The following is a 17,197-nucleotide window of genomic DNA, read 5'->3' on the forward strand; positions in this document are numbered from 1 at the left end:
GATAGTTTGTATCAGCACTGGGGATTCACTCTGGAATACAAGTTTGACTTCAAGAGGTGATTTGCTGTTGTTGTCTTTACAAGAAACTGAAACTGAAAGTAGTGATTGTTTACACAGAAATCACTCGACTATAAAAGAGCTGCAAGTGTTCATGAAGATATTTATTCGGGATATTAAGCTAGAAGTTATTAAGCAAGGGCTAAATGAAATGGCTAAATCTGGCTTTTAGTGTGTCGTCTTAACAAGGAACTGAAACAGAAAGCAGTAAGAACTAAGAGCTGCCTGCAAGTGTTTGCGAGAATGGCCTCTAGCCCTTTCTCAGAAGAGGATTTCTCCTGTCCTGTGTGCTGTGAAGTCTTCAAGGACCCTGTCCTCCTGTCCTGTACCCATAGCGTGTGTCAGTCTTGCCTACAGCAGTTTTGGAAAGCCAAAGGGTCGACCGAATGTCCAGTCTGTCGACAGAGATCCTCTAACCACGACCCCCCTCTCAATCGGCACCTTAAACACCTGTGTGAAGCTTTCTTACAGCAGAGCATTAGGAAAGAACCCATCTGCAGTTTACACCAGTCAGAGCTGAAGCTCTACTGTGAAGATGACAAACAGCTTGTGTGTTTGGTGTGTCGAGACTCGAAGCTGCATCGAAACCACAACTTCAGCCCCATCACTGAGGCAGCCCAGGAGTGCAAGGTAAGGTGTTAAAGGGCAACTCCTGCCAATTTCAATGTGCTGTTGTATTGCTCACGCTACCCTTGACTAGTCAGTACCCGGTGACGCCGCAGTTTTTGGCCCAGCCCTTTCCGAGATATGAGCTATTCTAATGGGGGCAACTTTTGTTTACATTTTTTTAAAAATGAGCATAGGCCTACTCCAAATATTTTCCCAAAAGTATCGCTGTCTGCTAGCTGAGTGCTGATGTTGCATAACCTTTTGGATGTTTCTGGGAATAAATAAAAATGTTTTTTTGAAATGCACATGCTTGTGTGTGCGTGCGTGTGTGCGTGCGTGCGCGTGGGTGCGTGAGTGCAGGTGTTTGGGGGGGTTTCTATTGGCTAACCTTAATGACACCTTCATTTCCCCCTGGGATCATTAAATTATACTCTACTCTACCCATGATTTGGACTGTTGATTTCAGGAGCGACTGGACCTCATTCTGACACCCTTGTGCAAGAAACTGGAGGGTTTCAATGAAGCAAAACTCAATTATGAGAAAACTGCAAAGCACATAAGGGTAAGAGTGCTAACTACTCGCAAGTAGGCCTGAAAATATACTAGACCAAAATGCATGTCATATATCTTATATTAAGCGAAGATACTTTGAATTACAGGTTCAGACCCAAGACACAGAGAGGCAAATTAAGCAGGAGTTTGAGCAGCTTCACCGGTTTCTACGAAATGAAGAGGCTGCCAGATTAGCTGCACTGAGGGAGGAACAGAAGCAGAAGAGTGAAATGATGAAGAGGAAGATTGAGAAAAATGATCAAGACATCTTGTCTCTGTCAGACACAATCAGAGCCATGAGAGAAATCGGAAAAGATGATATCACATTCTCACAGGTACAGTAGCCTCAGTATATAGACATGTTCACAACACAAACAATAATAACAAAATGATTGATTGTTCCCAGCATACTTCCTGTGAAACATAAACATTAGTCAGCTATTTGAGCAGAAACATGACATGAAAGTAGTTACTGGAGAAACATGAAAGTAGTTACTGGAGTTTCCCATCACCAGACAGATTCACAATGAAGAAAATGCATTAGTCGATGGGTGTATGCTTCCAGACCCTTTGAGCAAAGTTGTCCGTGACACCACCTTTTCAATGGATTTGTCCATGTTGCCATACATCCTCCTGTGTACTACTATCTCATACTGGACACTGTGTCCGTGTAAAAGTGGTTAAAGCTTACCATAGCGTGAATGCCTACTACTAGTTCATCAGTGGCAAAATCAGCAGTTAGTGCAACACCTAACACTGTCGTCTTTTTATCCATACAGAACTACCATAGCACAGTGGAAAGGTGAGTGGTTGTGGTCCTTTATTATTCTGAACCCCAATAACAATATAGCGTCACTAGCTCATGAGTGTTTTTTTCCAGAGCCCAGTGCACAGTCCAGGATCCAGAGAGGCTTCCAGGAGCTCTGATCAATGTGGCAAATCACCTGGGTAACCTTAAGTTCAGAGTCTGGGAGAAGATGAAGGATATTGTCCAGTATTGTAAGTTTGAAGCTAACACCAAACCATTTCTGTAACTAATTTCATTTTACACCTCCCCTTAGGTGAAATTATTGAGTTTTACCTTTCTCCTGTACCACTGGTTATTCTCTTGATCTAAATGCAGGGACAAGATTTAATGATCATTTCTATTGGAACTAATAGTAATATCGCCAGACTAAGAGAACCACTGCAAGAACAAGCGAAAGGTGAAACTCTTAACTGAAGTGATGACAACACAAAGTCCAGTAAATTCACAATACTTTTGACAGAGATAATTATATTTCTGCTTCCAATATTCAGTACAACTGGTGCTGCTGTCAGTATCTTGCTGAATCTGTGTGACCTGTACAGACTCTTTCCCCCCAAATGAAAGTATCAGCACACCATTTTAAGAAATGAGCTACATTTTACACCATTGTTAATTATTTAGCAGAATTCTGTGATGATCTGTATTTCTTCTGCCTCCTGGTATCTATTTTTTTAATCCTATTTTATTTTAATGTTGTGGATATTAATGGTATAGAACCTTTGCACTACAAGCTACCGCAAAGCAAATTCAGCTGTCATTGTAGGCAACTCTGCCCTCTCAGTTCTATTGATATCTCCGTTGTCATTGTCAATGCCATTGTGATTATGATCATGGTTATCATTATTATTATCATTATTATTATTATTTTTGTTATTATTATTATGATCATGGTTATTATTAGGCCTATTATTATTATTATTATTATGTTTTCAGTCCCGTTGGTTTGTCTGTTTGTTTGCTTATTTGTCTGTCTGCCAGTAGGATAACTTAAACAGTTATAAACGGATTTGGATGAAAATTTGCTCTTTCCCGCAATGGTGAAGAATTCTTGTTTTTCACCATTGCGGGATAGAGCGAATTTTGACATTCCAGTTTCTAACTCCACAAAACAAAGGCATAAAGACTAAAAGGTAAAAAATAGTAGTAGTAGTAGTAGTACTAGTTCTACCATGAAAGACTCGATAGACCAAAAGAAGTTTAAGATATTTATTGAAACACTGAAGTATGCAGTAGTGATTGTCTTTGGCGTAGGCCCCCGCCTGCTTAGAATAATTCAGATGAAGAGGGCGCATATCCTGCCGATGGATAAGGCAGGGGGGCGAGAGCCTACCCCCCTTCACAGGACGGGGACCAACTGGTGACGGTGGCTGGAGGTGGTGGCATTCACAGCAGATTAACGAGAGGACCATCGACCTGGGACCGTGAAGATTAGGGCAGATGCTCTCAGCATCCTCGTGGTGGCAAGGCTGAAGGGAAGATGCCGAACTGCGTCGAAAGCAGGGACGCCTTGCAATGGAGGGTGAAGGGGAGGTGGTGGGAGCGTCGACGCCAGCGTACTCTAGTCAGCAGAAGAGCAGAGATAGACAGAGGATTTATAAATGAGCGGGCAGGCGTCCTATTGGCTCTAGGCAAATGAATGAGAATGCAAGGGAGAGGGTGTGCCTAAGAACAAGAACAGTGATTGGTTGGTTAATGCAAGGGAATAATTGAGCTGAATACCGTCTCATCTTCCTGGCAGAACTTAACGCCTTACAGCTTACATTAGTAGTAGCAGTAGCAGTACTGCTGTAGCGGTTCTCCTTGCATGAATGTACATGTACAGTATGTGCTTTATTCATCTGCAGCTCCAGTGGTTCTGGACCCCAACACTGCACACCCACAGCTCATCCTGTCTGAGGACCTGACCAGTGTGAGATGTGGTGATGAGAGACAGCAGCTTCCTAACAACCCAGAGAGATTTGAAGCCCCAGTTGGTGTTCTGGGCTCAGATGGATTTAGGTCAGGGACACACCGGTGGGATGTTGAGGTAGGAGACAGTCAGGATTGGATAATTGGTGTGGCTGAAAGCTCTGTTGTCAAGAAGAGGTCCAAGTCATACAGTTTCTCTGTTTTTTTCAAGAGGTCAAGTTGGTATGTCCAATGCTCTGGGGGTAAATATAAGGCATCCCCTGCTGAGAATTGTGAAACCCTCTGTAAGCTTAGTATGCTGAGAAAGGTTAGAATTGTTCTTAATTTTGACTCTGGCGAAGTGACATATTCTAATGCATCTGGTACACTGTGCACTCAGAGATACCCAGCTGAGAGGACAGTTTTCCCATACTTTAGTACTCACAGCTCTTTGAAGATCTTGCACTGGGAGGCAAAAGTGAGAGTAGATCCCAAAAAAATGTCGAAATGTCCTGTATCGTAGGAATTTTTGACTTTTTAAAAACTTTTTATTGTTTGACTAATTGCATGCTGTTTATCTTTTCTAGTTCACCACCACTAAAATTGTAATTTTGAGAGCCAACCTAATCAAGATATGTGTTAATGACTTAAGAGCAAAAACTACATTAGCCTATTATCTTACTACATTACTACACTACTGTCTAAATGCATTATTTTCCCCATGTGATCAGGTTAGATTAACATAATTTGAGGTCAATATATGAGATCACATCTTGTTTGGTGGCTTTATTAGGTGTTGTGTGATACATAAATGTGTTTACCCATCTGTTAGCCAGGATGTTTCTTTGCAAGAATTTGTCTGTAGGTTTTTTTTTTGCACGTTTGGGGAATATTGGGGGGACATGTAATCTGTGTACATTTAAGCCAAAATTGTGAGAATAGTTAATCTGGATAATGGTGACATTTTGTTAATTGAACTTGATCAATACATGCATGTGTTCATTGACGTGTTAAATTTTGAGTGGTTTTCCTGCTGCATTTGTAGACGTCAAACAAATGTGTGACTGTTGAGGAGTTTTAGAGTGAAACTGTGGCTGCTGTTCCAATTAGGTGGACACAGAAATGTGCTATTTACAACTGGCAGTCTGATATCTGAAACAGCTGGCGCCTGGCACTTGGAAGAGTTGAGAGTTATCTCTTGGTCTGCGGGAGGAGAATATATTGTTTATCTCATTGGAGCTGCTGAAGTGCTAACTCTGAACTCTCTCCGGCCTCTGAAGGTCATTTGACAGAACGCAATGTAGCCTACCCAGGCCTGACCTTCCGGATACCAAACTGTCCATATGTGATATCCACACGTGATATGAGAGTTTTTATAACCATCATTACTGTAGATGAGGTGATGGTGTCTTTCTTCAAGGTACACTGTGTAGGATGGTGGCCAGGAGTAGGTATTGCAACCATGCTGCTCATTGAAACTGTGCTGCCTATTGCCAAATGTGATCTTTTCATGAATGTTATTACCAAGTTAAATATAAAACTAATATTTACTAGTATGACCAAAATACAATATGTTTTGCAGCTAAAATGTCTATTTCTGGAAATTCAAAATGGTGGAGAAGGGACGAGATCCCCTTTCCATGAATGAAAAGTGCAATTTTCCTAGTCATAATGAATACTTACATTACATTACATTACATTGCATTGCATTTGGCAGACGCTTTATAACCAGAGCGACTTTCAAAAGAGGACATAATCATATCCAACATCACAAACAGATACAAAGTGCACAGGACATATACAGAACAACAAGTGCAGATGCAAAGAAGGGTTAGTTAGTTTGTTTGTATTTGTAAAGTAGAGTACACACACAAACACACACACACACACATCATGTCAAGAGGCTGGCCTGGGGCTAGGGCAGCTAAAACATTAGTCTAGTTGATAGTCACGAAAGAGGAGAGTCTATACTTAGAATTTGATGATGTGGTAAGTATTCGTGAAAAAGGTAACATTTGTGAATTGGGCGGGAAGCATGAATTCTGAAAATAAACAACTAAAAATATTGCACAGTGCACCTTTAACTCTGCTTAATGTCTTAAGCGTTAGGTGATATGGAAGGAGTATAAAACCTCTGCCTTTGACCTCCATTTTTGTCAGCGACAGGCTGCTGTTAGTGAGATGTCCTCGCACAGAATTCCGTTTGTTACAAGACTTTATATTTTTTTGATGCCGTGACACTTTGTCTTTTTACTTTTAACTTTATTTTATTTTTTACTTTTAATTGTTTTTCTTTTCCTTTCATCAATTTTTGTAATCTCACTTTTTCTACAATAAATTGTATCCTGATTGACCGTTTAAATTATGAAGTCAAGACTTGTTTATTTTTGCAAGAGAGTTAGTTAAAACACAACGCAGAGCTTTCATCCTTCAAGTTTTATTGAAGATCTTGGAAAACAGCCAAAAATGATCAAATGACACTTGTGGGAAGAAAGAAATGTCTGTTTACGTGTACGTGTACAAAGCAAATGTATTAAAATAACAAATTGTTATATTTTATTACATACACCTAATAAAAAGTTAATCACAAAAAAAATATTTTATTACATAAAACACATATGTATTGACGTTATTGTAGGCTATGCTGTAAATTCAAGAAATCAAGTGGTAATGTAAATGGCAATGTTAAAACGACTCCCTTAGTGTTGCATGAAGAATGCTAAATCTACTGTGTCACTTGTTGACATTTCACACAATTACACACATATTTTCATACAGTATTTTTATACAACTAACCTACATATGCCTCCTATACTATGATCATATATGACGAATATACAGTAATAATTAGGGAGCAGTGTTGCTGCCACAGCACGAGATGATATTGGGTCATTTCACGTAAAATGAGACACTTTGGGACCCGACCGATCCGGATTTCAATCATACTTGGTGTGCCTTTTTAGTAGCAGGGTAGCACCCCAGAACTGCATTGGTTTGAATCTGACACTAATATTAAGGGAGAAACAGACTAGGAAAGGTTCACATTTTAGGGTAGGACACTATACATTCAGCCTTGCCTATATCAGTCAGTGTTAGTCACAAAAAGATGCCTGTGGTATTGTTTGAAAGCTCTTTTCTGGCTCTACATATTACACAATCAGCTTGGAATACAACAACTCTCAGAATATGAATTATGATAAATTGAAAAATTAAAAATTGAATATCTAAAAAACCTATATTTTAAAATGGCCAGTTCCTCAAACGTAGCCGGCAATGTCATTAGCAACACCTCAAATGCTGGTGTTCGGTTCTTTATTCATTTCAGAGAGAATTTGACTCACAAATATGGCATCATACAGACCACTTACTAATAATATGGTAATACCATAGTAGCATCACATAACAAAACAAAAACAAAACAAAAATGGTCAGTTTCCATGGTCCCAGGTTTCAGAAACTAAGGCAGATGTCCATTTATACACACCAAATGATGATATGTGAATGTTTGAACATTCCTTCTCTGTGTACCTGTGTCATCTTCCCTTTACCGTACTTTAAAGAGATAATCAATGACTACACTCTCATTTTGTACTCTACCAGTGCATTTGAAGCAGCAGCTGTGTCTTTTGTAAATAATGTATAAGTACGTCCCGTTGCAGTTAGGTTCCACTACCAGAAGCACATCATGATGATCCATGACAAGTCTATCTGGTCTGAAGGGAAAAGTGAAGGATGGAGATTGTCCATGAGGATGCAGGAAGTTCAGTTTCACCTCTCCAGTGCTCAGCATACATTCCTCAACACATGCTAGCCACCAGTTGCCATCATATACAGCTACAACATACCCTTTGATGCTTGAAAATGTAACACATTCCTTTACTGAGCTCACTCTTTCAACTCCTTCTCTGAATGCGGAAAATGGCCTAATGTCCATTGACAATGGGCAGAAGCTGTGTAGTTTTTGAGTACCTGGAATAGTTCTTGCAGATTCAAACCTCTTCAACAGGTTCTCAGCTTCATGCTGGTGCATCTCTCTCAAGAACATCCATTGCCAGTTTGCCACAACAGAGATGTACCATCATGAAGCTTAGAACCTGTCGAAAAGGTTGGAATCTGCAAGAACTATTCCAGATACTCCAAAACTACACAGCTTCTGCCCATTGTCAATGGACCCAGTGGAAGTTAGGCCATTTTCAGCATTCAGAGAATGCAGAGTTGAAAGAGTGAGCTCAGTAAAGGAATGTGTTACATTTTCAAGCATCAAAGGGTATGTTGTAGCTGTATATGATGGCAACTGGTGGCTAGCATGTGTTGAGGAATGTATGCCGAGCACTGGAGAGGTGAAACTGAACTTCCTGCATCCTCATGGACCATCTCCATCCTTCACTTTTCCCTTCAGACCAGATAGACTTGTCATGGATCATCAGGATGTGCTTCTGGTAGTGGAACCTGTAACTGCAACGGGACGTACTTATACATTATCTACAAAAGACATAGCTGCTGCTTCAAATGCACTGGTAGAGTACAAAATGAGAGTGTAGCCATTGATTATCTCTTTAAAGTAAGGTAAAGGGAAGATGACACAGGTACACAGAGAAGGAATGTTCAAACATTCACATATCATCATTTGGTGTGTATAAATGGACATCTGCCTTAGTTTCTGAAACCTGGGACCATGGAAACTGACCATTTTTGTTTTGTTTTTGTTTTGTCATGTGATGCTACTATGGTATTACCATATTATTAGTAAGTGGTCTGTATGACGCCATATTTGTGAGTCAAATTCTCTCTGAAATGAATAAAGAACCGAACGCCAGCATTTGAGGTGTTGCTAATGACATTGCCGGCTACGTTTGGACAAGGAACTGGCCATTTTAAAATATAGTTTTTTTAGATATTCAATTTTTAATTTTTCAATTTATCATAATTCATATTCTGAGAGTTGTTGTATTCCAAGCTTATTGTGTAATATGTAGAGCCAGAAAAGAGCTTTCAAATAACACCACAGGCATCTTTTTGTGACTAACACTGACTGATATATTCAAGGCTGAATGTATAGTGTCCTACCTTCACATGTGAACCTTTCCTAGTCTGTTTCTCCCTTAATATTAGTGTCAGATTCAAACCAATGCAGTTCTGGGGTGCTACCTTGCTACTAAAAAGGCACACCAAGTATGATTGAAATCCGGGTCGGTCGGGTCCCAAAGTGTCTGATTTCACGTGAAATGACCCTATTCAATCATATTGTAATATGAGACATGAGAGCAGTCTCATACAACTTACTATTTGCTGTATAAAGCAAGAAAATGTTTGTCTTTCTTCGTGTAGAGGCCGCTTCGCAGCTGCCTCTTCTCGAGCGGATAAGAACGTGGATTCAACGCGCGTCATACAATAATACAGATCTAATTTATTTGCCACTCTTTCCAACTTAACTTACAGGTATCACCAAGTAAACATTTCCAACAAGAGGCTCTATTTCGGAGGTTTCTAATAAACGCGGTTGAAAGATTGTTTGCCTCTTCCGCTCTGCCAGGCCATCTGAGTCAGGTGCTTTTAAGAAAACGCCATCCAAAGCCAATTAGACGCATCACTTCAAACAACCCAAACAGAGCGGCTCAAGCAAGACAGTCCGACAACCAAATAAATTACAATAATTACCCAACTAGATTTCATAAACATAAATACCATCATTTCATAACCAAAATATCCAAATAATATATCAAAAGTTCATGAAACACAAAAATAGGCAAAATGGCTCTACACTTCGTTTAGTATACATCAGAAGGGGTGATGGACATTGATGCTGAATGGGACATGGCAATGTTATGCCAGTAGGCCTATGACATATACAAAAGCCCCCAGAGCCCTAAACATTACACATTTCTCATCACATAGGCCTACAATATTATGTCAGATAAATTACCAAGGCCATTAACATTAGCAACAATTGCAACTTGCAGTTGTTAAGAGGACCGGTCCCATCAGTATTATAATGTTAACTTTTGAACTAAGCACATTGTTTGTACCTTGTTCACAGGTTAATTTGATTACGATATTCAACAAACTGATTGGATTGTCAAACATTTTCTAAAGTCACTGCTACTTTCACAGGTACGATCCTTAGTGCAACGTTCCCAAAGAAAAAGGGAAAGACTTTATCTGTGAAACTGTGTGAGAAAGAATGCAAATTTGCTTTGTTATCTGGATCAGAAAAAGTCAGCTTGCCCTTGTCACAGTTCAATTCGACTCTGATTTTCCGAGGCCTCTGCTTCACCTTGAGAGAAGCATAGCTTCGCGATGGCGATTCTGCTGAGTAGTTCTTGCCATCCTCTGATTGGCTAACTCCCCAGATTCCGCTGCAGGACATAAACCGTCCTTTCCTCTGGCTAGCTGCGGTCCTCACACCCAGACCCCAGCCATTCCCCTCCCCAATCTCCACTTCCCAACAATGTTTCCCTGAATCAAAGCCCTCGGAGCCCATGACACCAGGGATCTCGTCGAACCTCTCGGGATTATCCGGAAGCTCCTGTTTCTGGTGACTGTGCTGTATGATACTGGTCAGGTCCTCAGATAGGATGAGCTGAGAGTGTGCCGTGTTGGGATCCAAAGTGATGAGACCTGAACCACCAAAGAAGACACTCGTTAGATTTTAGTTATAAAGGCACAAAGCAAGGGGACATTTGGTAGTAAAACGGCAAGTGAGCTGTACAAGGAAAAATTCCAGAAAAGAAAGACCTGTAGCAAATGCTAGTTGTATGTGTGTGTGTGTGTGTGTGTGTGCGTGCGTGTGCGTGTGCGTGTGTGCATGCGTACGTAATGAGCCATAATGAGCCATCAAGTTTCACTTCACCGTCATTGACTGAAAAAGGAGGTGGAGGAAACTTGACAAACTCTCTATCTAGGTACAAGATAATGGTATTTAGGGCCCCATGAATAACATGTGCCATGATAAATAGTTTTGGATTAGGTGCAATTATCCCTTCATTAAACATTTCAGCTGTCATTTCGCCATGTGGAAATGAAGGGTAACATGACACTCACTGTATTTAGCGAATTTTCGCATTTTCCTCCAGACTGTGTAATGCAGGTTGCTCAGGTGCTTTGGCACATCGATTAGAGCTCCTGAAACTCTGTTCGGTTCCTGCAGATTGCTGGGCCGGTCTCTGAAATTAAACGCAGCAGTTAGTATGGCTCTGGGTCTGCATTCAGAAACGTACCAACTACCGAGACCGAAAGATATGTTGAGACAGATTACTCACATGTCCTCTGTGCTTTTGTAGATCTGTGGAATACAATATATGAGGTAGATCAGTGTTAAACTAACAAACAATGATGGGAATGCAGTATACTGTGTCATTTTTGTCTATGTCTATTACTTTGTACATCATTACGTCATTTTGCCTCTGTTACAGAACTTAGTACAGGAATGTAAAATCCTTGCAATTAAATAGTTTTGTTGTTGCAGAGAATGCAAAGGTATTGCAAGGAAACACAAATTGAAGCCTAAATGTATTGTCCACTATAAAGTATGACTGGAGGAGAAAAGATAAAAGCTCAAGTAGCTTTCAGGCCGACCAGAACGGAGCCGGTGTCAGTGCCAGTGCGGACCAGTGACGTTCGGCATTAAAGGGCTTGTCTGCGAACCGCCTGTGTTCATACCGGGCTCTGAACTTTTTCCGCACGTGACTGTGTTACCCGGATGAACCTGCTGTCGGCCACGCTGTCGTCACGGTTCGCAGAGAAAAACCTAGTATTTTGCGGTTCGCATTGCGAACCAACTTTCGTGTTCGCGAACACAAATATCTGTGGTGTGAACACGACGGCCGGTTCGCGATTAGGTGCGGGAACGGGCTCCAGCACGGTTCTCAGTCGGCCTGAACGCACTAAAGGTCCTACCTTGAGCAATGTGATGTCATCCTGTATCGCGCCTTCTTCTATGGTTTCGATGGACTGTTTAAGTGATACAATCTGTGCCTCCATCTCCTCAATCTTCTCCATCATCATCTGACTCTTCTGCTCCTCTTCCTCCCTCAGTGCAGCTATCCTGGCTGCCTCTTCCTCTCGTAGAAACTGGTGAAGCTTCTCAAACTCCTGCTTGATCTGCCTCTCTGTGTCTTGGCTTTGGGTCTGTTACACCAGGCAATAAGTAATGTTAGAGTTCCATAAATGCAATAAAGTAACAATTATATGAGCTGTAACCATAACGAATTTGCTAACCTTCATGTATTCTGTTGTTGTACGAAGGCTGCGTTTGGCTTCTTTAATCTTCCCAAGGTGCTTCCTTAAAGGGTCCAGTTTGTTCATCACTTCCTCCTGCAGTATGTCAAAAGAAATGACCATACACATTCATTCAACCAATTCTATGGTGGGTGATTCTTCATAGTGCATTGACTGTGCACACACACACACGTACACACACTCAAATCATTCATGATAAATTCCCATTGACATTAAAGTTATTATTAAACAGTTAATATTAAACCCCATTTCTGATAAATCACATTCCTACGGGGGGCAATCGCTATTCCGACATACCGCTATTCCGACATACCGCTATTCCGACAGCCGACATACCGTAGGGTTAGGGTTAGGGTTAGGGTCAGGGTCAGGGTTAGGGTTAGGGTTAGGGTAACTGCATGCACTCTCCCTAAACTGATAAAAGCTGAGCAACGTAGCACAAACCAAAGAAATTGCATAACTCGCGCCGGTATTCCGACAATAGACATCAATGTCGGAATAGCGACATGTCGGAATAGCGCCACGTAACCCATTCCTACTGTCTGAACCACATTGTTTATTTGGCTTGAATTGTTGCAATTGGTAATAGATTTTGAAATAAATCAAAATGTAAATAAAATATAATAACAGAAAATGTTAAATTGTATATTTATGAGATTATAATCATTTAAAAATCAATATCTTACAAAATTAACCTATGAAAACAATATTGTATACATAGAAAATACCAGCATTGGCTTCGGACAGCACCCAGCTACCAGGATCTTCTTACCTTACGTTCCATTACTGCTTCTTGAATGGGAAGGAACTTGTGACCTGCATGAACTCTGGAATCTCGGCAGACGAAACAGGCAAGATCTTTATCGTTGAGACAGAAGAACTTGAATTTCTCTTTATGTATTCTGCAGATCTCAGGGGAATCGTCTTGATTACTTTCCTAGAAAAAAAAAAATCACAGAATTTTGTTGATTAGTCATAAATTAAGTAAATGGTTGACATGTCAAATATTGAATACAGAATACAGGATATCTTCACGTTGTTCCAAATTGGTAAAAGTGGTTTGAAAATTCATCCGTATGGCAATATACACATACACAAAGACAAAGACAAAGATAAAGATATGAACACCAGATACTGCGTTGCCCATTTCCTTGTTTTGGAAGTATGTTTAGCCGGCATATTGCTGCCATCAGTTGATGACAAGGCAATATGCACATTATCCTGTAGGTGGCAGTAACCGCTATGAGAAATACCATGATACCAACCCAAGATGATGGTGCCAAAGGTTGGACCACGCAGGCCTAGTGGCATAGGGTGCGTTCCAATATGCAACCTTGCGTCCTCCACTTGTGCTTGTGGCCTCGCCCCGCCTCCGTGGAGAAAACAATAAAGTTTCCCAGCTGTCAGCCTAGCCACAACAACTTTTGGGGGACTGTTTTTCATTCACCATCCCAATTGCAAATGAGAAAATTACTTTACAATTGAGCTTTTGCAAGATATTGAAATATAATGCTGTTGTCAGTGATGTCATCATGACATATTACTTCCTGGTACAAAGCCACAAGCACAAGTGGAGGAAGCAAGGTCGCATATTGGAACACATGCATAGTGTTCATATCTATGGTCATCCACAAGTGGTCATTGGGGGCAGCTTACCACCTCCAATTGCATGCTGAATTTGTGGTCCATCTAGGTACAGTATGAAAGCTGAATTTACTTTGCCTTTGGAAAAAAAATAAGTTTGTATGCTCTGTCTTGTCATTCTCTATGACAGGAAATTGCACTTCTAACCTCAAGAGCAACAATATGCAAATGTATTGTTGCTTTAAGGTCATTGAGGTTAGTGACCAATGCTGTCATGAGGGCAGATTCATTTTGAATCACCCCAAAAAAACACGCCATGTCATGAATTGTTTTCACAAAGAATGTCACCTTTGGCCATGGGAGGGTAAACAAACACCTCACTGATTCTTGAAAGTTTGGCAAAAACATGTCCCAGCAGTAAAATGCTAATTCTGTTGAAAATCAACTAAATTTTCACGAACAAAATGAATCCAGGTAATGGCCAAGGGGTCTGTTACACAAATACACAGTTGTTTGAAATATTTAAGTGTAATTTTATTACTTTTCATGGCTATAAACCTGTCCACACCCTATAAAAACGCCTGTCCCAAGGACTGGCATCATCATTCCAATTGACTTAAAATACAAAAATCACTAACAGAATTGAACAATATCACCATGATGTGGAAGACCATATTAAAGTGGTTCTATAGATGTGCACATAGTGCATGTAAAACAATATTTAGGCTACTATTATTTTCCGATTGCTCAAAATCTGTCCAGCATATTGGTCACCACCGTCAGATTTTTTCTAAAAGACAATAAAATCAGGTATGCACAAGGTCCTTTTCATTACTGAGGACCACTTTTCAAACCTTTAGCTCTACTGCATACTTCACCATCACTGAAGCTCCTGTAAGTTTACTATTTTGTCCTCAATTTGTTAATTCGTGTGGATACTGGTTCTGTCCCAACCATAAACTGTCAACACCATCGGGGGTTTTAATAGTATTATATTACATTAATGTTAATTAATATTTACTTTCTCAGAAAAGGTATGAAGCACCCAAGAAATAGAGCGAAAATGAAATGGCTAATGTGAACAAACAATGCATAATATGTAAAAGAGTGTTTTTTTGTCTCACACCGTCAGATGTCACCACCGTCAGACTTTGTTCCGCTCATCATCTTGTTCCATATTTTACTAAATTGTGCTGGTTAATGAAACATTACTAGGCATGTTAGTAATAATTGTGATCCAAAATGATACTCTAGCCACCACTGAGGTGCATTTGGAGGTTTTTTTGTCAGAAAACCTGACGGTGGTGACATCTGATAGAGTTCACCAAAAAACACATGTTTAATGTATTTTTTACATGTTTTTGGAATATGCATACAATAAGTATCTACAGTTATGTTGAATTGTTAAAGTAATTCACTTTAATACAGTAAACATATGTTTTTACTTCTAATTCTGTCTGCCGCTGTTGACAAAACAAGAAAGAGCCCATTTTATGAAAAATGTTAAACATGGGGAGCTTGGGCAATACATTCACTGCACAGCCAAGACCTACATCTATGATAATACACCTCTATATTTTGGATTTGAACAACTTAAAACCTGTTTTTGCCACATTTTCAAGAACCAATGGCCTACCTCCTAGAGAATCCAACTAATGAAGAAAAAACACATGTACAAACATACTGTGCACACACAAAAATAAAGTGTTTATGCAAGATGCCATTGACTTGAGAGGGCTATTTATTTTGCTAAATGCAGGTACAAATTAGGCCACTTTCACCACTCTCAGATTACTGTCACCACCGTCAGTTCTTAAGTCACCACCGTAAGAAGGAGTTTTAAATGAATGTGCTTACAACATTTTCCTTAGGAGTTGTTGAATTATCAAAGTAATAGCCAATTTAAGCCTACAGGAATATTTGTGAAATTACAAAAAATTGTTTGTTCTATTTAGGCGTTAAGTAAGCATCGTATGACGGTACATATTTTAAAATTAGAACACATGAAACAGTATTAAAATACAAAGGGCTTTCCAAACAAGTTGGGACACTTGGTATGTTGTGAATAAAATCAAAATGCTGTCATTTTTAAGACATTCAATCTGTTAATAAGAAAGATCATTGTGCAAAGACAGCATATCAGTTGTCAAAGTCAAGCAGAATTATTGTTTTGAGGTAATTATGTCATCATTTAAAATTTGACCCTTGCAACAAATCTCAAAAAAGTTGGGACAGGGCCAAAAAATGATGTAATGGTTGGATAATTCTAAAAATTACACAAGGAGGAATATTTTGAAAGGCACTATATTGACTGCCGGCATGAATGCACAAATAAAATACCATCACAAAGAGGCTGTGGCACTCAGTAGCGAATATTTTGAGGGACTAATTACTGATCTATTACACAGAAAGATTGAATTATCAAAATTGCAGGCACATAAGGCCTATTTCTGTAATGTAAAGTTCTGTGAAATCATTGCATGAGTTATGAGATCATGACATATTCGTCGACAACAAGCAAACTATGACACTCCAACAAAGACAGCTCTCGAAAAAATGACCATAAACACAACACTTGATAAAAGCACATGATGCAGACATTAAACAGTGTTGCATGCGGAAAAGCTCATATTAGATGGACCCAAGAGGCATGTGAAACTGTCCTCTAATTACAGAATGGAAAATATTTTATCCTTTTTTTTATCATGAAGTCATGCACCCTCCAGGTTATATAGAAAATGAATACTTCAGCTTGATTTACTGCTCCTTCTGAAATACAGCATATATTATGGTAAGGTGGTGCAGAGGTGCATTGGTTATGGTCTTCTTACTCATGTAGAGCATTAAAATAAATGCTGAATAATATATACAGATTTTAAACAGCATACATAGCTACCAAGGCATTGTATTTTGGATAGGGGTGGGCATAGATTAATTTTTTTAATCTAGATTAATCTCACTGTAATTATGAAATTAATCTAGATTAATCTAGATTAATCTAGATCAAAATGGCTCATTCAGAATAGGCACGATAGCGAAATAATGCCGAAAAAAACCTTGGGGTTTCTTAAGACAGATCTTTATCTTCAAAAAATGGTCATGTTGATACTTGGAGATGAAAAATCACAGCAATATGTGTAAAGTGTGTCCAATATGTTAGGAAGCATTTACAAGATAGCATTTATAAGCATTTATAAGATAGGCCCACTGAAATTTCAAAATGAACGGCGCTATAAGTTGTAGAGGCAAATACAGATAAATCTATCAAACATTTAGGCTATTTAAACAATATTACCTCAAGAGAGAGATATAGAGACAGAGAGCGAGAGAGAGAGAGAAAGAGAGAGAATCTGCCACTGACTATTAAAAGGAGCAGCGGCTCCTTTAAGAAAGGGAGGAGCTCTGCGCGTAGTAGGCCAGAGATTTTTCTGAGTAGGTACAGCAGCCCTCAGCAGAGCCAGG

The 17,197-nt window shown here is 39.7% G+C and overlaps 1 protein-coding gene across 1 annotated transcript; it reads left to right on the plus strand.

Annotated features, from left to right (window-relative positions):
- The first annotated feature begins 270 nt into the window (after positions 1-270).
- On the plus strand, positions 271-5,396 carry LOC134461905 (nuclear factor 7, brain-like). The gene is made up of 6 exons (XM_063214744.1): positions 271-687; positions 1,133-1,228; positions 1,326-1,553; positions 1,998-2,020; positions 2,099-2,217; positions 3,871-5,396. Exons 1-6 carry the CDS (start codon positions 301-303, stop codon positions 4,434-4,436), a joined length of 1,419 nt encoding a protein of 472 aa, XP_063070814.1. The 5' UTR covers positions 271-300; the 3' UTR covers positions 4,437-5,396.
- Positions 5,397-17,197: the final 11,801 nt, after the last annotated feature.

Source organism: Engraulis encrasicolus, chromosome 13, assembly GCF_034702125.1.
Source record: "Engraulis encrasicolus isolate BLACKSEA-1 chromosome 13, IST_EnEncr_1.0, whole genome shotgun sequence".
Classification (NCBI taxonomy): domain Eukaryota; kingdom Metazoa; phylum Chordata; class Actinopteri; order Clupeiformes; family Engraulidae; genus Engraulis; species Engraulis encrasicolus.

Bases quoted from the DNA above. Each gene is read 5' to 3' on its own strand.
- LOC134461905 (XM_063214744.1), top strand. From the start codon at position 301: ATGGCCTCTAGCCCTTTCTCAGAAGAGGATTTCTCCTGTCCTGTGTGC. The intron at 1,554-1,997 runs GTACAGTAGCCT...TTATCCATACAG, and splicing joins ATGATATCACATTCTCACAG to AACTACCATAGCACAGTGGA. The intron at 2,218-3,870 runs GTAAGTTTGAAG...ATTCATCTGCAG, and splicing joins GAAGGATATTGTCCAGTATT to CTCCAGTGGTTCTGGACCCC.